Here is a 22598-nt window from a genome sequence, read left to right as displayed (position 1 = left end):
AAGAATAGCTGAGTGCCAAATAAACAAACTAGCAGTACGTCCGCGAAAAGACGAATCTTCCCGGAGAAAATAACGAGCTCGCTTTCAACACCATGCAGTCGATGACGCGGACGCGCGTACAGTAGAGCCTCCCCGATAAAGAACCCGGAGTCCGCAGGGCCAGAAACTACAGGCAGCGTGCAGAGATTTTGTGGTGTGTGTTGTGTGGGAAAAAAACGAAACGAAATGAAAAAAGAGTGAAGAAGTGCACGAAAATAAACGCAAAAAATCAATGGGCGACCCCCCCACATGGGAAACCCAAGCTCCAAGCACCGAGCCCCCAAAGACCTTGAGACCCCAGACGAGACCCCATCGTCGGACCCACACCCTATCTATCTACACATCCACATACTTTCCATCAGCAGCAGCGTCTATTTACATTTTCACCCCACCTGGCGAAACGGACAGGTGTTGTCACATATCTTCGATTTGCGCGTAGAAATGGAGTGCCAAATGCCAAATGTTGAATAACCCAGACCAGTGTGCATGTATCACAGAAACATGCGCAAACCTAATCAGTGCTTTTCGCCAAGATAAGGGCTCTTTTCGAAGAGTTTGGCTCGCATTTGCTTTTGCTTTCTGCCACTGCTTTTGGCTTTGCCCACATTCGAACGCAGCTGGCTGGCTGACTGTTTCTGATTTCCAACTCTCGGGAACAGTGACTCAACCTATCCGATACGATCCGCTCGCAGCCCCATCATAACCAGCTATATCGTCATAGCCAACGCAGGTCTCTCGCTCGCTCGCGCTCTTGGCCGTAATTCGGGTTAAAAAACCATTCAAAACCGTAAAGACAATACTACCAATCGATTCGAAACCCCAAAAATACCAATGCGAAAGTTGTTGATCTTTTCTCCATACAGTGGCACTTCCATAACTTAAACTCCCTATAGATCAAAACTTTTTATTTCCATTACACTGTGAAAAACAAAAGTTGATATGGATTTATCATAAATCATTAAAGGGTTATGAGAGTTGAACTCTAATAATTCAGTTAAAACAACAATACTCTTCGATTTCAACATAGTCCAACATCCATAACTCAAACCATCTATAGATAAAACAATTTTGTTTTCATTACACTGTGAAAAACAATAGTTCAATCAATATCTTTTTCCGTCGAAGGGTTATGAAAGATTGACTCCAATAATACGGCTTAAAACAACACCATTCAATTCCAATATATCTTAAATACCATAACTCAACCCCTCTATTTGTAAAACGAATTAATTATTCAATACACTGTCGAAATATGTAACTCCAAATCTCGATATCTCTATAACTCAAAATCTCCCAACTTGTGTTCGACCCATAGAAGTTCGACTGTAATATTGAGTGCCTTTATTGTCATCATCTTTCTTTTTTTCGAGGTCGCCTGCATTGTGTTATTAAATTAATACATTTAGCTTTTGTTCATTTGCGTATTGTTTTCGCCATACAATAACATGCGTGTTGTGTCGTATTGTGCAGGGAAACCAGCCCAGATCCCCAGATCCAGCTCCAGACCCAGATCCATCGACTCCGGCCAGATGAGCAGCGGTATGAGGTCGCAGGACGGTCCGCGGGCGAAGGTCAATGCCGCCAGCACGCTGCTCACCCAGGAGGAAAACGAAGCCGTCTTCAGGCTGCTGGGCAAGAAGTGTCAGGTGAGTGGTGATGATGCATAATAGCCTAACGGGGGGTGATTAATAATTAGGCAATGACACGATTGTAATTCCTCCTCCCTCGCCCTCGCCGAATAAATCCCAGAGCTTGATGAAGCACTTCCTGCGGCTCAAGTGGCGTCGCCCATCATGTGCGAATATTATTCGACGCTTCGCAGAACCTCTGTAACCCTATATCATCGGTCGTTCGGTCGACAGCTGTTGCTGGCTTATTTACCCAATTTCACTGGCACACTGCTTAACATAATCTAATGGTTTCTTGTCCCATTTGTTGGCTTGGAGCGGAAACTTAAGTACCTTTGAAAATTCTCGAGAACTTATTATAATTCTATACAAGTCAAAAACTAAGAGGTTCCAAACTATTTTTCAACTTAAAAACAGTAATTGTTGTTTTAAAAATCTTTAAAATTGCCTTCTTTAAAACTCTCAGTAGCTTTCGTCTTAAAGTTATAAACTAAATGATTTATTTATTGTTATAACTAGGAAGTCTACTTGACTCAATGCAGATAACCATTCAAATTAATGCTCATATTGCTTTTAAAAAAAAACATGAATCATTATTACACAGCTGTTTTATTGTCCTTATAGATAAAAGAAAACAAACTACTTTTTACGCCGAACCATAATGCCATCATGTAAGCCATATCTGTATTACATAAATTAATTAAATATTTTTTGAATTCTTTCCTTCTCTGAATCCTTATTTAAGTAAATACAGGTTTTCCTGTGCTGAGCAGTGTTGCTAGAACAATTCGTTAGACTTTGTTGGCGTTACTAATATTTACCTATCATTGCTTAGTACTTTATCGGCAAATGGCTCAAGCCGCATTGATAGGCTACAAACGCCATTGTTTGCATTTCTTGATTAGTTTTTATTTTTTACTCCATTTTCCTCACTTTATTGGTGTGCCAAAGCAAATGCTGGTGCAAAATGAAAGAGAAACCGGAGCCTTTGGGTTCTTTGCCTCATCGGGTCGCGATAAGTCGTTTGTTATTTGGTGCCCAACTACAGTGGAACCTTATCTTATCAATCCATCCGCCCGATGCGAATCACCGGCCAATGCCAAGTGCGATAAGAATGCCCTGAAATTGGAGTGGAAACTTGGAATGTGACCATTTAACGGTGGCCGTTATGCGGATAATTATGGTGTGCACAACATGAGAAAATCGCTCATTTCGATTCGCAATTCACGCTTTGCTAATTCGCAACTTTCCATTGACAAAACATTTCCAAATGCATTTGAACCCGGCCAAAGTAATGCAGCCAACCGCTGGTTAAGGTAGTTAGCCCCTCCATATTCACGCAGAAAAAACAAACTCACTTACTACCATTTTTCATATTTTTCCAATTCGTTTATTGACCACAAATACTATTTATAGAGTCACAATTTTAATAATGTTGTCCAGGGGTCTATAAATTATATTGATAATCCCAAATTTTTCGAAATGCCCTGCTCTCTTAAATAAAGAAAAAGATTACCTGATATTTTTCAAGACCAAGCCTTTAAAAAACTGTAAAAAATGTCAATCGTCATTATATATCTTATTTTCCGTGTATCGTATACTCCCAGCCTTTTGTAGTGGATGACATAGTCTCACATTCATCGTGTGATAACACTCAAGGCTTCAGCTTAGTAAACCCGATGTTGATATTGTGGTTTGCCGCATTTATTTGTATACACTTATTCAACGCATTTTTCTGCAAAAGCCGGACTTTCTAATTGACGTTTATGTTTGGCTTTTGTTAGTTTTAAGGCTGATGACTTAATTATTAATGTATTTCGCTTACTTTCCAAAGAATTTTTGAAACAACGGAAGTAGCAAAAGTGTAAAGAATCATTGTATATATTTCTTTAAAAGCTAGAAATAGCAATGACATTCTTTAAATATATCTGCGAATTAAATGGTATCTATATTTAGCTACACAAATGTTTATTTTTGATGTCACATAATAAATTGACCACAGGGCGTATGGGTATTTTACCGCTTGGCCCATATGGGTGCTTTTCTACCGCTAAGCTCCTTCCCATCCCCCTTTTAACCCGCTTTTTGTTGGCTAAACGTTCGGTGGCAATGACCACTTTTTGTTGTCGCTGGTTTTCCATCGATTTTAATGCTTTTCAAAAGAAACAGCAGCTTGTACGTAGAAGGCAAGACATCATTTTTACAATGCTACTTATGTATGTCCACACACAAGCTTGCCGAGTAAAAAGCCAAAGCTAAGCATCCAATAAAAATTCAAATGTTCACAATTTCGCACTTGCCAGATATTCAGATACAAGTTGTGCGCTGTGTGAATGTGTGTGGGCTGGAAAGCACATCCACATCCACATAAGCATGAACATCCAAATCCAAAGCTATATAAAATCCAGTGGCTCGTCAATGTCTCTTTCTCTTTTATTTGAGCCAAAGGTCAGCTGCAAACGCTTCTGCATGGCCATTGCCCATCCACCCATCCATCTATCCATCCATCTCTAATGTCCATTACTGTTCGGCTGTTCAGCTGCAGTGTTTCAATTACCAGCACGTAACTTTTTTGGATCAACGCCATCAATTAGCCACGAGGGTCACTCTTTGGCCTCGGGCAAATGCCAAATGTTAGGGCCACAAATCACACACTCACTTTTATTGGGCTTTAAAAAGCACAAGTAATTTTGGTGTCCTTGCTGGGAAAATGTACTCGAAATTAAGGGCGCTTTGCCTTGACTTTTCTGGCGGTAAAGCTTATTTTATATTATAACTTTGGCAAGTGTCCTCATGCGGCAATTTTGTGGCATCCTGCACTTTTCCATCTGTCGCCAGCATTTCCTGTCTGGGTCATAAACGACGTCTTCGTTCACACAGGGGCACACATGAAAAAATTCTTTATCAATACTAACTTATTAATTTCCGACTTTGTTATCCGAATATTATTTTATATATATTTAAGAAGAAACTGTTCTTGATAAAGGAACCCTTAATTAGAGGACCTTTAAAAACAAAGACTTTTTAAAGTGCATATATCTCCTATTTTTAAGAGAGCTTAGTATATTTATGGGAACTTGTAAAATAAATACAATTTAAAGGCAAAATGCCTGGTCTTTTTGATGTAATGTTTGTTAATATGTGACTTTTTGAAACAAACACGATTGAAAGTGAATATTGCAAATTCTTTTTAGAATAGAACAGATCTAGATCTGATTTTTCCCTGTGCACACTATGGGTTTCCGTTGCACTTCAGCAATGTTCGCACCGATCGGCGGAGAGGTATCCACTAGACTAATGTCCACCGAATAGACTTACGCCCTCCATCAACCGGAGCTACGTGCTCCCCATCTTAAGCGGCGGCGGTATTGGCCATCCATTCGACTCCCAGTTGCAGTTGCTGCAAGAGCTGGCCAGGCCAGGCTAATCGGTATTCAAAAGAGTTAACACATACTGGGGGCCATCGACTCGATGGCCAGAAACTAGCGAAACCGAAAGTCAGATGAGTTTTTCAGCTCGAGCGCGACAGTTCATTCAGTTCGTGGTCGTCGTCGTCGTTGCCTTTGGATTGATAGTTGCATTCAAATGAGGCGCAAACTGAAGGTGTTGGAAGGCTTTTGTTCGGCCACATTAGATAATCGCCTTTCTATCGATGGTCATAATTTTGGATGTGTAACGCAATCTCTGTGCTTGCTCCACTTTCAGACACTGAACACCGCCGTGGTGCAGATCTACAAGACGGAGGGCAGTGCCCATGCCCACTGGAAGAAGCGGTACACTGGGGTCGTCTGCTTCGTGAAGGATAGCGCCATACGATCCTACTTCATGCGAGCCTACTGCCTGATCAAAAACGAGCTGATCTGGGAGCACGAGATCTACGATGGCATGCAGGTGGTCAAGTCAAGGCCTTTCCTCCTTACCTTCGAGGGCAGTGTAAGTATTTCTTCCAACTCTATTTCAAGTAAGGTATCTAATATTTTATAAATTCTTTTCAGGATGGTCATGTGGGACTTAACTTTGTTTCCGAAGAGGAGTGCGACTCGTTCTTTCACATTGTGGACGCCACCATTGAGACGCGCAACCGGAAGCGGCAGGACAAGCGCAACCGGCAGAAAAGCCAACAGGCGCCCAATGCTCCACTGCCTCCAGTGCAGCGGGAGCCGGCCAGGCCACCGCCCATGCAGGGTGGCTTATCCTCCACAGATGGCGTTCAGTTGCGTAACAACAAGATCAACTCGGTGACCCTGACGCCGGCGCCAGCGCAATCGAAGAACTTCCTGTCCAGCAGCTTTGGGATGGGAAACCAGGCGAAGGACAAGAAGCGCAAGGTGACCAAGGCGGACATCAGCCAGCCGACGAACTTTGTGCACATTAGCCACGTGGGATGGGATGCGAACAAGGGATTCGATCTCACGGGCAACGAGAACGACCAGGTGCTGAACGAGTTCTTCCTAAAGGCCGGTGTCTCCGAGTCGGAACTAAAGGATCGGGACACACGAGCCTTTATCTACGATTTTATACAGAGCAACAATGTCCTGGCATCTGTAAAGCAGGATAGCGTGGAATCCCCAACAGAAACAACGCCTCCCATGCCGCCACCGGTGCCAACCCGTCATCCTTCTGTAAGTTTTCTGTAATTTTAATATAACTCCCATATATTTCAACTAATCCTTAAATTCAGAATGGCAACCAAAGAACTGCACCACCGCCGCCGGCGAGACAGCCACCGCCACCGGTGCCCGTCACTGTGCCGGGCGCCGCGCGAGCTCCTCCACCACCTAGCAGGCCACCACCCATCAGCACCGCACCACCGCCGCCGCCAGTCAGTGCGCCCGTCGTAGCGGTAAGTCATCTTGTCCCGATTAAAATGGACAACCAATAATTGCTTTTTAATGGCAGCCCCCACCACCACCACCGCCACCACCAGCAGCAGCAGCGGTGCCGCCACCACCGCCTCCGCCCATGCCAGTGGGAGAGCTCCCCGTCATCACGACCACGCACGCACCCATTCAAGCAACCCGGCCAGCAGCTCCCGCCGCTCCAGCGGCTCCAGATCCACGCAATGCACTCATGGACGCCATACGCAAGGGAACCCAACTGAAGGTGAGTGAACGGGCGGTTAGTTGGTTCATTATGATTAACACTAACTTTATTACAAATTTCTTTCAACAATCATGAATAGATATTTTAATAGAAACTTTGTAAAAATATTTTATGGTAAAAAATAATTAATATTCAGTTAAAATTTGGCATTTTTATAATCATTGGAACAAATTTTCTTAATGTTTGTGGTACATGACCAAATGAAAATAAAAATTAATCACATCTAAAGCGCAGATATTATAAATGATTACATTTTAAAAACCCATTTTAAATGGCAAAGTATAGAACTTCCTTTTTAAAGTATGTTCATAATTTAAAATTCTTTTTTTTTTGTGCAGGGTAAATTATACAAAGATTTTTAAATGGGAATATTTTTGTGTTTTAGTATACTATAGTAATTTTAATAATACTTTAATTGTTTCTTATCCCAACAGAAAGTGGACACAGCTGCTCTCAGCACTGGCAGCGGCGATTCTCGCAGCGATTTGATGAAGGACATCCGCCAGGGCACCGTTTTGAAGCCGGCCAAGGAACGAGAGCTGGGCAGCCAACGGAATAGCGACAACGGCGGCGGTACCGACGCCCTGGCCGATGCACTGCGTCGGGCGCTGGCGGCACGCGGCAACGCCATTCACTCGGACGAGGACGAGACCGAGTCGTCAGACAACGAGGGCGAATGGGACTAAGGGAGCTATGGATGACACGATAGGGGCAGGCAGACACTATTCCAAATATAAGCAATAATTTAATTCGTGCTTTGGCATTTTGGTTTATCGTTAGATAAATCCCTGTAAATACTGTTAGTGAATTTTCATACCTCTTTAATTTAATTGTATGAGTTTAACAAACGCAAAAAGTACTAAAGGATAATCACAAAATGAGAAATTTTATCAGCAATTGCCCTCTTACGTTTGTTTCGCATCACATTTGCATGCATATCCATAAAGCTGCTCAATTAAACATGAACGATACACATTCAATAATATATATGTGGGTGAATTTTGCAAACCCCGTTCAGACTACTGTGCCAAAAACTTGAGAACACCAAAATGTAAAACGAGTTTGTGAAAAACTAGAAATTCACCTTGTCTGCGAACTGAAAAACTGTAAACTGAGCGATAGAAATTTATTATAGTGAATATATTTTATAAATCTATAACAAAGGAAAGGATCAAAGGAAAAATAAACTGTGACTACGCTTAATAAAGCCACAGTTGAGAATTATTAAAATACCATATTTAAACTAATAGATTTGCCCGCAATTAACCATATACTAAATTTACAAGTTTGCTCAGTAATAATTCACTACTTGTTGAAATAATAATTAAGTAATGAAATATGTGTGGCTAAACCAATCAAATAGGCGATGTATCCAATTCATTTTGACCACCAGGCTTCCTCGGGATCATATGGGTCCGCTTAAGCCGTCTATTACATCCAGTTACACCCAGTCGATTTATCAATCGATTAGTAACTCATAAGTATTTTCTTTTTAGTTCGAGTGCATTTAATGCAAACTTGTAGTCATTTTTCTTCTGTGTGTTTGTATTTAAATCAAGATTACGTATTTGTATGTTTTTTCGTGACATTTTCGAAACTACTAAACCCAATAAGCTTGTCGGAGCGAGAAATTTATGTGGATCAGATTTTGGATTAATATGTACGCATGTCTAAAGAGTTTTGTGCGATTTATGTATTTAAATACATATTACTTACATATGCTAATATATAAGCCATTAATTTATGTAATAAAGTTGTGTATATCTAACTTAAAACTAATGCTATCCGTAAAAAGTTTATTCGTAATTCATGGTATAAATTATACGCTCGGGCTTTTGTAGCTCCGATTCTATCCAATTACCAAAGCATGATTTACCAATCCATACATATTTACAATTTTGAACTGAACTGAGAAAAAACATGCAGTTGTATATTGGGTATGGCCTATCAGCTAACCGTAGTCTAGGGATTTACGTTTTCCTGAGCCCCAAGCGCGTCATCTTGCAATTCGCGCTCAATGTTGGCATTATTATTGTTTTCGGCAATTTCGTTGATATTGGAGTCATCGATGGCCGCCTGGCAACGGGGCGGCCGTGCCTCCTCCTGGTCCAGGTCCTGCTGCTGCTCATTGATGCGGTTCTCAGTCTCCTCAATTGGCCCAGCCGAGGGTCCCGGTGGCACTACCTCCAGTAGGGCCGGCTGCTCTTCGTGAACTAGTAGCTGCCCATCTTCCACAGGAGCGTGTTGCTGCTCCGAGAGCTCATGGTTGAGCACATTCTGCTGCTCCTCGTCGCACGTATAATTATTGTCTATGTTAGCTGTATCGCACATAGGCGTGGCCTGTGCTTCACTGTCTTTGGGAGCGTTGAGGGAAACTGTTGCCAGAGAGTCTGCATTGCCTGGTTTCTCCAGAGATTCCGAGGGTTCATTGGGGGAGTGTGAATGCCTGGGTTCAAGGGTGACGCTTTCAGGTATATCAATTCCAGGGTTAAGCGGAGCAGAACTTCCACTTGGGAGGGATTCATTCTCGTCTACAGCGACGGAAGGCATCTCAAGAATAGGAGGACAAGGGTATTGATTCTCAACTGTAGCAGCCAACTCTTTAAGATTAGAGCCACCGTTTGCCAGGGAGTGATCTTCAATAGCAATGTGAGAGGATTGAAGTTCGTCACCATGGGGAGAGGCAACCTCATCTTGCGATTGTCCCGCGAAATCTGCGGGAGTGGCTACATCGTTTGCAGCAGTTAGCGGCATTTCACGGTCGGATCCCAAATCTGCAAGAGATCGATTTCCATCTTCAAGGATGGAGGCAGCATCCACCGAAGATTGGGCCTCTATAGCAATGGGCGTAAGGTTAGCAGCAACATCTGCGTGGGTTTGGGGTTCAGCCACAGGACTTCCATGGGATTGAGCTGCGTGGTTGGAGTCAACCTCTGTAGAAGGCGATGTACTTTTCTCAATCCCGGATTGATGTTCATTTGCTAAAGACTTGCTCTCGCTGGCAAAAGGCGGAGAATTTTCACGGTTTGAAGCAACATCATGAGCTGCATCTGGTTCCGAAACGACTTGACTGCAGATATTGGTTATGACCAAGCTAAATGCAGGCTCTTGTGGTTTTTGCGGAGTTTGCGGTGGAGTCCCCTCGGCTGGCAAAGCTGCTAGTATCTCTGTATCCATTCTCTCTGGTTCCGCTTGTAACCTGAGTGATGCCTCCTCCGGCTCGCTGTGAGGTTCCAAAGGTGGCAGCTCGATTTCACGATAGATGCGCACTCCTTCGTCCTCCTCCATGGCTTCCTCGGCTTCGTCGGCCGAAGAGGCACTGTCTTCGTTTCCATCGTCCTCGCCCCCATCGCCCTTCTTTAATCCGTTGCAGTGCATGGCCTCTGGGTCTGAAATATCCAAGTCCTTTTCCTGTTTCACGTTTAAGTTTCTTAGATCTAAACTTTGAATGTAGGCATCTTCCTCCTCCATCTTGTCGTTGTGATTAATCTCTTCTGTGGCGCCTCGTTGTTCCTCGGGCTCCTCATCGCCATAGCCGAGATTTCGCGGCTCCGACTTGATGGATACATTCGGCATCATCTTAAACGCCGACTCGCCACTAACCACAGCAACAATCTGTGGAAGAGGAATCTGCTTCGGAGGCGTCTGCACCTTGCGTTGAGCTCCCCCAGTGCTTTTGCGTGCTGTGGACTTTACGGCCTTCGCCTTAGGCGGAGACTTCTTTTGTGGCAGCTCCTCCGCTTGGGTTCCGTCACGGGTGGCTTCTTCGGCCCTCTCCAATGGCATTGCCTCTTCTGCCATATCCACGCCACTGGCCACATGTGAGATCTGCATCATACGATCGAGCTCCATGCGATTCGGCTTGATATCTTCCTGAGTATGGGCCATAGCCTCATCCTCTCCCTCGTGCTGTTCGCTTTCATTGAAATTGCTCTCCAACTGGGTCATGGGAATCGTGGTCATGACAGTGGCTTCAGGAGCATAATCAACGGGTTCTTGCTTGATCCTAACCGCGGGCTGCTGATCCTGAGATTCTGTTTGACAGCTCTCTGCCTCCGCCGATGCTTCCTTCTCGCGCTCCTTGTGCTTTCGTTTCTTCTTCTTTTTGCTGCTCCTGCCAGATCCAAGCCCCGCCTCATCCAGATCATCTATGAGCGAAGAGTTCAGCTTGCCATGGTTCTTCGTTATTTTAAGCTTAAGTTTCAAAGGCTCCTGCTTCACGCCCATCTGTTTGTCATAGGCATCGTCCTGGGGCTCCTGTTTGACCGACACACTGGGCACATCGTCACTGGCAAGGGCAGTAACAGTAGCTTCAGCGGATTGCCGTCGCAGTGCGTCTTCCGGTTGCGCTTCCTCTTCACTGTCATCGTTAGCTGCCTGGAAATCGTCTCCAAAACAAGGTGGTTCATCCTCCCCTTCCGGTTCGGGATCACTCTCTGCCTGTTCTGGCGCTGGTCCCGTGTCATTGATGTGCACCTCCGGCTCATGTTTTATGCTGACCAGGGTGCTTATCGTGTTCTTGAGCAATTGATCCACTCGCTTCATGTAATTCTTGGACGATACCCTTTCGCTATTTCTGCTCTTGGTGGCACCCAGTTGATTGACTCCAGTCGAAGCCCGCAGCAGAGGCGATGAAAGGCGTTCCAGGACCACAACCGGCAGCATGCCCTCGTCTATCACGAAATCCGGCGGCACAGTGGTGGCCGGAGGAAGTCCCAGCAACTCCTCCTCTACCTCGTTTGTGATGCGCATCTGGGACTCATTGGTCACCGTCTCGGGCATGATGTGCTTCGAGTGACTGAGATAAATCTTCGCGCAGGTTGGGGCATGGCGCATGTAGGCCGCTTCGGTGTTAAGGGTGCGACTGCAGCCGCCGCACTTGCGTTTTCGGATGGCACAGCGGTGAGTGTTATAGAAGTAGTTCGTGACGAAAGTCTTCTTGCACAGTGGGCACTCCCGGTCCAGGACGAGCAGCTGGACGGGAGTGGGCGGTGTGTGCTCGCGCATGTGGCGCGCAAAGGCATAGGCATTGGCCACGCTAGTATCGCACAGGGGACACTTGTAGGGCGTCTTCGAGAGCTTGTGCCACAGCTGATGGGCGCGTATGTCGCTCTGATTGTGGTGCGTCTGGTTGCACGCGTTGCACATGTAGCGCGGTATCGAGGGCACATGCACCAGACTCTTGTGCTCGTCGGCCAGCTCCTTGCTGAAAAACTTTTCGCCGCAAACGCTGCAAATGGACTTGCGGCCGACTTTTTTCCATGGTCCCTTAAGACTGCTCTCCGATTCAGCGGGCTCCTCTTTGCTGGAGTTAGAAAATTGAAGGTATTAACCAAAGGGGTACTATTCAAGGCTTATTATGGTTACATTTCAGGCTCTGTCTTGGGCTGTATGGGCGCCGATTGTGGAGGCTGCAGCTTCTGCTTCTTGTGCCACACAAATGGCTCCTTCTTGACCTGTGTTTTGGCCATAAGGTTACTTCTTGGCCAGGTGGTATCGTCGCCCTTGCGTTTTCTGCCCCGTTTGCCAGCTGCTGCAGAAATCTGAGATTCCTCCTTAACTATGGGCTTAAAGTCCATGAGCTGTGGCGGGGGTAAAATAAAAAAGTAATTATGTACATATTTATTAAATACAGTAAACTTATAGAGTTTACCTTTGCGGGCTCTATTTGCTTCAGTCCCAGCAGGTTTCTGGTTTGTTTATTGGTGGCATAGCACATTTCCCGAAACTCATAAAAATCATTGATTTTATCAACGCACTGGCTGCACATTGTCTGCGGCATTTTGTCGTCCAGTGTCACCTGCAAAGGGATAGGGCGTTGGTTCACCTGGATAAGAACGAACTTGATCAGCTACCCACCGTAAAGCCCACCAGTTCGTAGATCTTCTGGGACATACTGGGCTCGTCCAGGTCGATGGGTTTGCCCTCATTTGGCAGCAGTATGTGCACTTTATCAGGATTGTCAATGCCGCACAGCCGACAGATCTTGCAGAGATTCGCCTTGAGGGCCGCGTCGATCTTGAAAGCGAACCGATCCATCTTGGGCGGATCCTAGCGGGTTATCTCTAAAAGCTTTTATCAACGGCTATTCGGCATTGCTAATTGTTTTATCTCAGGTTGAACTCGCATTTTGTTTATTCCACTCTACCATTTTCAACACTACGAAAAGTGTTGGAAAAAATCAATGTGGTATCGATAGCATTGATGGGTTCATATCGAATTACGGTACACAGTTGTTATTTTTAATTTTTAAATTAACATTATTCAAATTTAAGTTTTTAAATTTTATAAAAATCTGAACTTAATTTTCCATGTGTCTAGAAAAGATTTTGTTAAAATCTTTACCATAAAAGACAGAAACCCAAATTGAAAATCTTTAAAGCTTAAGATAATTTAAAGACTATATGACCCATACCACTAATTTAAAATAAAATTAAGACAAGTCCAAGTAGCCCTTTGATATTTTTCATAGACATTTTTTTGAATCAGTTTCAGTCAGCCACGATGACTTCATACAAAACCGGTTTTTTTTTAAAGCGTGATGTGCGTATTATAAATGTTTAAAAATTTATAATTTTTGCCAGACCTTGCTCTTAACTTTCCTTTCCCTCATTATATTTTCAATGAACTCAACATAAAAGTATCGCCTTGTAAATTAAAGGTGATTTCACAAAGAAGTTGAAAGTTTCTACGAATAGAAATATATCTGCATTTCGTATAGATCGTAGATATTTAACTGTTCTTTAACATAAGTTTTCTTTGAACGCCTCCAAAAGATGTTTGTAAAAATTATGCAAATGCTTAGTAATCGCTGATTCAATTAACAATCGTAAAGTGGCGCTAAAAACATCGATTGCATTTCACCCAGTCTTGTGTCAAATAAGCAATATTATATCGGAAAGAATTAAGATACCTCTACCGTTAAAAAATAGTGAAATTAACCATTATGTTGCTATATCGATGCCAAAATGATATGGCTTCAACAAATCACGTTCAGTTGTAAAAAGAAATCGGTTATAAGCCAACCCTCGTTTTAGAATAAACACAAGAAGGAAGGCCACGGGGAAATTGCATCGCGGTGTTTGAGAAATCGCGAACAGGCCAACACACTTACACCCACACACTCCTCCAGGTTTTCCGGGGATCCGAGGCGACAGTCAGGAGTGTCCACAAGATGGAGCGGTACTTGAGCCGCCGCGAAAGTGGCTTCCACATCCACCGGAGCGACGACAACTTCGTGATGCGGCGGATATACAGCTCGATGAACATGTTCAATAGCTACCACGCCAACTGCAAGCCCACGGAGGCAGGTCGCACCGGGGCCATCTTCAACCTGGAGTTCAATGCCGATGGCAACGTGGTGGTGGCCGCCACGGAGAGGAAGTGCGTGCTCGTCTTCGACGCAATCACACAGAAGGAAATCTTCAAGGTCCCGGACGCCCACACGGATAGTGTCAATTGCATCAAGTAAGTGTAGGTTCCATTCCCGCGGGCAACCCAGTCCTAATCCCCGCTGCAGATTCTTCGACGAGCGTCTCTTCGCCACGGGCTCTGACGACTTCACGGTGGCCCTCTGGGATCTGCGGAACATGAAGCAGAAGCTGCGCGTTCTCCACGGCCACTCCAACTGGGTGAAGAACATCGAGTACTCCTCCAAGGACAAGCTGCTCGTCAGCTCCGGCTTCGATGGCAGCATCTTCACCTGGGACATCAACTCGCAGACGGAACAGGGCCTGATCTCGCAGAGAGTTTTTCACGCCAGCGGTCTGATGCGTTGTCGGATTTCGCCCACGGGCGATAAGTTGGTGCTCTGCACAAGCGGTGGCTACATCATGATCATCCACCACCTGGATCTCACCACGCTGCACAAGGATCTTTGCGGATTCAGGGTAAGGAAGACACGTCTTAACCTGCGAACCACCCAAAACTTATAAGCCAAAACTCTTTTTCAGCCCGGTATCTACCGACTGATGCAGTTGGGCGAGCAGTACATCCCACAGGCCGCCAAGTACGACCATGTGTTCTCCAAGCGCCAGAAGAAGAACCGCGTGGAGCTGGTCACCGACTTCCCCGAGAACAACGACGCCGAGATGATCATGGCCTTGCAGATTCACCCGCACTGTCGCTGCATGCTGACCAGAAATGTCAGCTGCGACGAGCAGAGCGAGTGGACCTGCATCCATGACATCAACGAAGAGCCGTTGCGCAGCGATGACGAGCAGGAAGAGGTGGAGCCGCAGCCCAAGAGGAAGCGCACGACAACGCTCGCCAACCGCAGCGCGTTGAATGAACCACAGGACCAGGATACGGATGGAGTACCACCCAGACAGCCACGGAGACCCATGCGCATGGGGACTGTTCAGGTGTTCCACCTGGATAACGCAGGAGCAGGACGGGTGGCTGCTGGCACTGCCTCGGTGTCGACGCGTACGGATACCTTTATACCCGACATCTGGGCGGCGGAGGTAACAGTCCAGGAGCGGGCCATCCGCCAAAACAGGGCGCGGAACTCCAACAATCATGTCAGCGGCTATAACTTTGTGTACGCCATCAGCAGCGGAGTGCTCCCGCTGCGACCCTCGGTGGCCAGTCGCCTGATGGTCAACAGCAGCAGTCCCCGCCTGCTGACCACTCCACCGCCCACAGAGGGCAACCAGAGCAGCAGCAGCAGCTCCAGCTCCAGTAGCAGTAGTTCCAGCAGCAGCAGCTCCAGCACCAACAGTGACACCACCGTCCGGTTAGAGATCGGCCAACGGCTGCGCCTGCGACCCTTCATGCCAGCAGCGGCAACGTCCAAGGAGAATGGCCACTCAATACTGGTGAATGCCAAGAAGCTCCTTTACTACGCAGCCGAGACGAACACCAAGCCGGGCTTTATCAAGGAGCCGGGATTCTCGTCGGACGGTCGGATCGTCTGCTCGCCCTACGGCAACGGAGTGCGACTCCTGGGCTACAGTGATGATTGCTGCGACTATCCCAGATGCCAGGCGTTTGAGGAGGTGAAACGCGAGCCGCGAAAGCTGGTCGAGCTGGCCAAGATCACCGAGCACCAGGACGTCGTGCTGTGCGCCAAGTTCAGCCCCAGGGAGCCGCTCCTTGTGACCGGCTGCAATGGTGGCGAGGTAACCTGGTATAGACCCAATCTTTAGACTTCAGTCGAGCCGTACGAAGAGCGCTCACTGTCATACTGTAAATTTTATTTTCTATTTAAGCATAATTCGACTTATGTCAAGCATATATTGGCGAAATACAAGCAACACGATTATGGTGGACCGATTAAGCAGATATCATTTATTTCACGCAATATGGGACTGTTTTGTGGGCGCAATCAAAGTATCGTATAGTACATATCCATATGTATAATTAGGAATCGATAAAAAATTACAATTAGATGTCTATAACTTAACAGAGCAGCAAGGCAAAATTAAACGAGTTGGGGCATCTTAGAGCTACAGGGGTGAGTGAGCTGAATGCAGGCTAGGACTTTAATAGTAATTGCCATAGCCGCTCCATTGGCCGTAGTTGTAGCCGCCACTACTACTGCCGCCGGCTCCACCGGGTCCGTAGCCCCACTGATTGTAGTACGAATCGTAGGACGCCTGTTGCTGCGGCGGCTGCGGGGGATAGGGACCTCCACCGGCATTCTGCTGGCCGTAGTAGGCATTGGCCGCTCCGTAGTTGTAGCCTGCGGCTGCCGCTGCCGATCCACCATTGTTGTAGGCTACCGCCGAGGACGACGAACCGGAGGGGGGAGCACCTTCTTTGCTGCCTGCTGACGAGTTTTTGCGACTGGGACTGCTATCACTGCAAAAAATAATGTTAGTAATGTCAAGCATATATTGGCGAAATACAAGCAACACGATTATGGTGGACCGATTAAGCAGATATCATTTATTTCACGCAATATGGGACTGTTTTGTGGGCGCAATCAAAGTATCGTATAGTACATATCCATATGTATAATTAGGAATCGATAAAAAATTACAATTAGATGTCTATAACTTAACAGAGCAGCAAGGCAAAATTAAACGAGTTGGGGCATCTTAGAGCTACAGGGGTGAGTGAGCTGAATGCAGGCTAGGACTTTAATAGTAATTGCCATAGCCGCTCCATTGGCCGTAGTTGTAGCCGCCACTACTACTGCCGCCGGCTCCACCGGGTCCGTAGCCCCACTGATTGTAGTACGAATCGTAGGACGCCTGTTGCTGCGGCGGCTGCGGGGGATAGGGACCTCCACCGGCATTCTGCTGGCCGTAGTAGGCATTGGCCGCTCCGTAGTTGTAGCCTGCGGCTGCCGCTGCCGATCCACCATTGTTGTAGGCTACCGCCGAGGACGACGAACCGGAGGGGGGAGCACCTTCTTTGCTGCCTGCTGACGAGTTTTTGCGACTGGGACTGCTATCACTGCAAAAAATAATGTTAGTAATGCATAAAAAAGGATAATATCCCACTGTTTTCCTACCCCTTCTTTTGAGCTTCGTTGGCTTTGGCCAGAGCCTGCTGCAGGGCGCGCTGGGCATCTTGCAGACCCTTGGCCGTGCTGCCAAAGTCCTCGAGGAACTCGACCTTGCGCTGGGCAAACAGAACTTTCTGATCGGCTTCGATATCCGCTCGGGCCATAAACTTATCCATAATCTGGACCACCTCCTGCTCATCCACTTTCGGTCGCTGCAGGCACAAATCAATCATCTGCAGGGCCACACGAGTGTTGGCCGGATCACGTTCCAGCGCCTGCTGCAGAGCAGCCACTCCGCCATCGAGATCATTGCAGATTTTGTTGAGGAAACGGGCATACTTGATGGCCAGACTGCCGGCAATGCCCTTGTTCTTTGTACACTCTATATAGTGCTTGTACAGCTCGCGACACTTGTCCAGCGCTCCCCTACGACGCTCCACATTGATCCGGCGATAGGCGAGCTGAAGGAGATTGGGACAACGTTGCTCGATGCGCTCCAAAACTTCGGCGGCGGCATCAAAGTTCAGCTGACACTCCTCGAAGGCAGCCCACATCAGGTGTAGACTGGGCTTATCCGGATGATGGATGCGACAAGCTCGACGGAAAACATCGCGCATAAGATCAATCACCCCGCTCTGGTCTTCCAAAGACTCCAGATAACGCAGCATTTTCAGCCAGAACTCGTCGTACAAAGCACAGGCGATTAGGCATCGCTCAAAGAGAACCAGGACACGTTGGCGATCGCCCTTTTCGATTTCAAAGTCTAGGTAGTCCTTCCAGTTCTTGAGCTGTGCTCGTTCGAGGGGCTTCACATGGAAGTATGGACGCTTGATGCCCTCCTCGAAGGACCAGCGTGCGGTGACTGCGTTCACAGTCACTTTGTGGATCTTGCGGCGAGCCGAAATTGCCCTGTCCTTGATGCTGGCCACCTCCTCGTCGTTCAGCGTGCCAAGATCACTGAAATCGATCTGAAGCGCCGCCTTTGGAGCTACAGGCGGTGACTCGCTTTCGGTCAGATCGGTAGTACTATCTGATTCATCGACATGAGTTTCACTAGTATCTTTTGGCGACTTACCAGCCCCGCCACCGCCGCCGCCAGATTCGCGCTTCTCCTTGGACTCCTTGTCCTTGTCTTTGTCCTTGTCCTTGGTGCTGCTGCTACTGTCGCGTCGATGTTTGGACGAGGACTTGGAGGATTTGCTTTGCTGACGCTCATGGAATTCTTTGCGCAGACGGATCAGCTCCTCGTTCTCAATTGTGCTGGTTATAGCATGCTGATTGATCACATCCTGGAAACTGAAGGGGATGTTTAATTACTAACAGATTCCCATAATTTCCTGAAAAGATTAACTCACTTGTCAAAATGGCCATTGTAGCCTTGGGTGGGTATGGCCAGAAGCCTGTCGTAGATGTGGACTACGCGATTGTAGCGCTTGGACTCGTTCTCCCAGCGAATATAGGCATCCCAGAGCTTGTCCGAACGGAACTCCAGGCCACATGCCGCCACCGCTCGCTCGTACTGGGCACGGATGAACTGCTCGTCCTCTCCATGGTGGGCCTTGACATGCATCAGGTAGTGGATCCACAGATCCACCGAAAGCGGTATCGCCTCCAGGCCGCGCTCAAACACCTAGGATTTGTTCATTTTCGTATGTTCGTACATGTTTTGGGATTTTTGTTTGTTTTTGATTTATTGTTGTTCGATCGCAGAAGAGAAATATAGAAATATTCATGGTTTATAAGAAAACTTTCAACATTTACGTGCTCAGAGACTTATGGGCTATCGTTTTGATGTGAATGGTGTTCGAGCTTAAAGGCTAACTTAGCGACTTTACAAATACACGAAATACATAACACACAGGTTGTAGTTGTTTTCTTTTTTAGGCACACACTTTCAGTGTTCGATTTACAAGAAACTTCACAAAGAGACTTAAAAATTTCATTTAAACGCCATTTGTACTTACGACTGTACGAGATGCGAGAGCTCACTATTTATATCGTGTTGAAGAAGGATGGAGGTAACGTAACTGAAGAGGTAACTGGTGATACAAACGTACGAAGATCAGAGAGTAGACGGATCGGATCGAACGTCGACTAAACGAATCAGTCGCTTTCGGGTTCAGGTCGGTCTGGGGTTCAAGGGGTCAACTGAGCTGAGCTGAGCTAAACTGGGCTGGGGTTACAACGTGAGTTGTGCGACACAGGGTGAATTATACTAAAACGTCCATTGTTGTGTCGTGAAGATAAAATTACAACATTTGATGGGAAAAGATCACCAAAAATACGTGCTTAGGTGAATAAAAATGGTACCGAGTATAAGTATGCATCAAATCAGGTTGATGTCTGTAAAAATACCCTCGCCAGGAATTCCAAAAAGTGTTAATTGTGTGTGAGGAAATAAGGTTATGAAACCGAAACGAAAACTATTTTAATTAAGTGGGAAAGCCACATTAAAAAGCTTTGAACACTATATAAACAAAATTTGCAAATATTCTACTTCTAAATTTAAATTTAATTGTGCAGTTAGCTTATGAAAAAATTTATAATCATTATTGACTGGGTAAATGTTGTATATTTTCATATAACATGAAAATGAATAACATTCTAACTAGTTTTGTTAAAATCTCAATTAAATCACATTCTCCCATTAAATAAATTCCAAAAACCAAATTAACCTTTCTAATGTGGTTTTCCACCTAAGTTAATACGATAAAACTTTCAATATCTTTAATGGTTCTGTGGCAAAACCAGTTTCAGTTTCATTTCCTGTAGTACATACTTGACACAGATAAGCCCTATGAGAAAACACGACCCTGACTGGAGGCTACACTAGTCGTCTCATCGCTAAAGTTTTGTATTGTCTTTTCAATTTGGTGTTTTTATTTTGTAGATGTTGCATTTATTGAATGTAGTAGTTTTTATTAGGTCATAATAAATTGCATTTAACAACAAATATATGAATATCAATTGTAATCGTAATTGTAAGCGTAATACAAGAAATTGCGAAAGATATTTAATTGCACGACCAAATGTATGGGGGGTACTCACCTTGTAGCAGTTGGCCTTGATGCCCTTGCGCTTCTCGTAGTCGGCGTACTTGCGCCAGTAGCCATAGCAGTAGGGATAGTGGGACAGGAATGTGTCGTAGGCCTCGCGAGCAGCCTCTGCATCGGACTGTTGTAAGAAAAAGACATTTGTAATAGGATTAAGAGGGGTTTTTGTCCCTTACACCCACCTCACTGTCCACATATTGCAGTAAGTACGTCCAGCCGGTAAAGTCGGTGACATCCTCTTTGACTGCCCTCCAGTATTTATCTAGGTCCGGCAGCTTCTTGCGCTCCTTCTCCTTCTCACTATCTTTCTCTTTGTTTTTCTCCGGCTCCTTATCTTTATCCTTATCGCGCTCTTTTTCCTTCTTCTTTTCTTTGGGTAGCGATTCTGCGAGTTTTAATATTGGGTGAGTTTTTCCTCAACAACATACTAGAATGGTAAATATTACTACATACCATCAACCTTGACTTTTTTCTCCAAGGGCTGGGCATCGTTGCTCTCTGAAGTGGGACTTCCCGGATTATATTGCTCTTCAGACTTTTCTTTTGTGCTCGTTTCAGTGCTGACCGTTTCCTTATCTTCAGTGCTCTTATCGGTTTCTATTTCCGCCTTGCGCTTCACTGGAGCCTTGGGCTCGCTGGCGGTGTTATTGTTATTATGGGTGGGCAGCTCGTCCTCGGAGATTACCTCGGCGTCCGCTGGCAACTCAGCACGCTGCGGGGCCGGCAGTTCTTCGTCCGACACTTCCTCGGCATCGTTGATCTCCGGCTTGCTGGGCGGAGGAAGTTCATCCTCGGAGATTATTTCTGTGTTGACAATAGTGGCATTGCTTGTGTCCGCCTCATCGGCCAGATCCTCGGCTATTGCATGGTGTGAGCTAGAGTCTTCGGAAGAATTCAGTTTCTCTGCCTGAGGCTGCAGGGCCTCCACATTGTACTCAAAGTCCGCCTTCTTGGCGTTGTCACTCTCATCGTTTCCTCCCACGGAGGGCAAACTATTTGCATTGTCACCGGCCATGGAAGCCAGAAGTGTATCCACGCCAGCCTGACCGCGACTCTCCTTGATGTCATCGCTAGTCTCTGAATGTTGCTCCGCCACCGTGCCAAACGGAAAGGAAGAGCTCTTCTCATCTACGCCGCCGGTTTCAGCGGGCGTGAGCATCTCTACGTCGTCGTCCAGCTGAAGCTGTGTCTCCTCAAACTGGGGCTCCAAAGCGGGTGCCTCTTCGGTGGGCGCCACAACAAAGGGCTCCTCTTCATCCAGAATCATAATCACCTCAGCTGCCTGCTCTTCGGGTTCCTCTTCGTGGTCACTTACCTAAAAAGATAATTTAGGTTAAGATTGGGGTACCGGCACTTGCTAATAGAAGTTAGATGATGCGGTGCCATCAGTTGGCCCTTGCAGGTAATCACTTGCTCCTCCGGGAAGGAGAATCATGTGCGGATGGAACAACGCCACATCCGCACTGGACATTGCAATCGTTTACATCATTGGCGGGTGGTCCAAAAGGCATATGGTTACTATCTACGTGAGTTGTACTAACCTGCGCGTTCCGCTTGGATGTGCGTCGGGTGCTTCTCGTCGGTAGCGATGCAGCCGGTGGTGCGGCCTTGCGACCAGAACGTGTGCGGCGACCTGGAAAACGTCAATTAACTGTCTTAGTTAATCCATGCGGTTTACATAAACTGTACGCGCGGTGTTATGGCTTTGGGGCCTCGTGATGCTCTCGTTTTTTTTTCGAACTGGTTTTCTAGCCTTCTCGAAGTGACTGGCAATGTCAAGTGCCGAAGTAGACTCAACAGAACTGATTAGTAAATCACCAGGCACTGCGATTCGGTTGAATGAATCCATTTATTTGTCAATTTTTGGACTTTACCTGGACTTTCCATAACAACGTTTTCCTCTGACGCCATATTTATTAGAGCTGGCCATTCATCGATGACACAGCCGATAATATCAATGGTTGGGTGGCACCCTGTATAATTGATGGCTTGAAAACTATCGCTATAGTATGGACATAATTTACTTTTTTAATATTATTTTTTTTTTGAACGTAATTTTTTATAAATTAGCGTTTTGCATTCCCAATTCTTCGAGCTCTTTAAATATTTTAACATGCTCTATTGTTTCACTACCTAACAAAAATATCGATAGCGTCGATGCTTTTTCATCTCTTCCGATGTTGTATCGACTAATCGAGTATTTTAAAATAGCTAGATGTTGTTAACCAAAATAATTAAAGTATAAACACGAATACCATTTGAAGAAAGTCCGAAACATTTCGTAGCGCAGAAACATAAAATGTATAAAAGTGGATATTT

General features: G+C 45.9%; 4 protein-coding genes across 8 annotated transcripts; 2 read left to right on the top strand and 2 right to left on the bottom strand.

The window, feature by feature from the left end:
* The first annotated feature begins 2 nt into the window (after positions 1 to 2).
* WASp (WASP actin nucleation promoting factor) lies at positions 3 to 8549 on the top strand. 4 transcript variants are annotated; one of them, XM_065866631.2, is made up of 7 exons: positions 3 to 193; positions 1510 to 1685; positions 5373 to 5600; positions 5663 to 6289; positions 6349 to 6510; positions 6567 to 6770; positions 7205 to 8549. In XM_065866631.2, the coding sequence occupies exons 2-7, from the start codon at positions 1569 to 1571 to the stop codon at positions 7454 to 7456; spliced, it is 1590 nt and encodes a 529-aa protein (XP_065722703.2). In that variant the 5' UTR covers positions 3 to 193; positions 1510 to 1568; the 3' UTR covers positions 7457 to 8549. The 4 variants fall into 4 exon arrangements, with proteins under 4 accessions (XP_065722703.2, XP_065722704.2, XP_036673493.3 ...); XM_065866632.2 differs by lacking the exon at positions 3 to 193 and adding an exon at positions 621 to 769; XM_036817598.3 differs by lacking the exon at positions 3 to 193 and adding an exon at positions 698 to 826.
* Positions 7883 to 12935, bottom strand: LOC108007606 (uncharacterized). Its single transcript, XM_017071311.4, has 4 exons — positions 12630 to 12935; positions 12424 to 12570; positions 12138 to 12352; positions 7883 to 12075 (listed from the first exon to the last, which is right to left on the bottom strand). The coding sequence occupies exons 1-4, from the start codon at positions 12807 to 12809 to the stop codon at positions 8733 to 8735; spliced, it is 3885 nt and encodes a 1294-aa protein (XP_016926800.4). The 5' UTR covers positions 12810 to 12935; the 3' UTR covers positions 7883 to 8732.
* Positions 12936 to 13683: 748 nt separating this feature from the next.
* On the top strand, positions 13684 to 16050 carry LOC108007296 (DDB1- and CUL4-associated factor 10 homolog). The gene is made up of 3 exons (XM_036817721.3): positions 13684 to 14237; positions 14290 to 14659; positions 14723 to 16050. The coding sequence occupies exons 1-3, from the start codon at positions 13945 to 13947 to the stop codon at positions 15917 to 15919; spliced, it is 1860 nt and encodes a 619-aa protein (XP_036673616.3). The 5' UTR covers positions 13684 to 13944; the 3' UTR covers positions 15920 to 16050.
* Prp39 (pre-mRNA processing factor 39) lies at positions 16033 to 22278 on the bottom strand. Of its 2 annotated transcripts, none has more exons than XM_065866629.2 (8): positions 22154 to 22278; positions 21821 to 21912; positions 20733 to 21594; positions 20462 to 20664; positions 20275 to 20400; positions 18582 to 18856; positions 17233 to 18522; positions 16033 to 16574 (listed from the first exon to the last, which is right to left on the bottom strand). In XM_065866629.2, the coding sequence occupies exons 1-8, from the start codon at positions 22188 to 22190 to the stop codon at positions 16256 to 16258; spliced, it is 3204 nt and encodes a 1067-aa protein (XP_065722701.2). In that variant the 5' UTR covers positions 22191 to 22278; the 3' UTR covers positions 16033 to 16255. The 2 variants fall into 2 exon arrangements, with proteins under 2 accessions (XP_065722701.2, XP_070852904.1); XM_070996803.1 differs by lacking the exon at positions 16033 to 16574 and adding an exon at positions 16633 to 17174.
* Positions 22279 to 22598: the final 320 nt, after the last annotated feature.

This window comes from Drosophila suzukii, chromosome 3, assembly GCF_043229965.1.
Source record: "Drosophila suzukii chromosome 3, CBGP_Dsuzu_IsoJpt1.0, whole genome shotgun sequence".
Lineage (NCBI taxonomy): Eukaryota > Metazoa > Arthropoda > Insecta > Diptera > Drosophilidae > Drosophila > Drosophila suzukii.
Note: the sequence above shows the minus strand (reverse complement) of the source record. Positions and strands in the feature narration are given on the sequence as shown.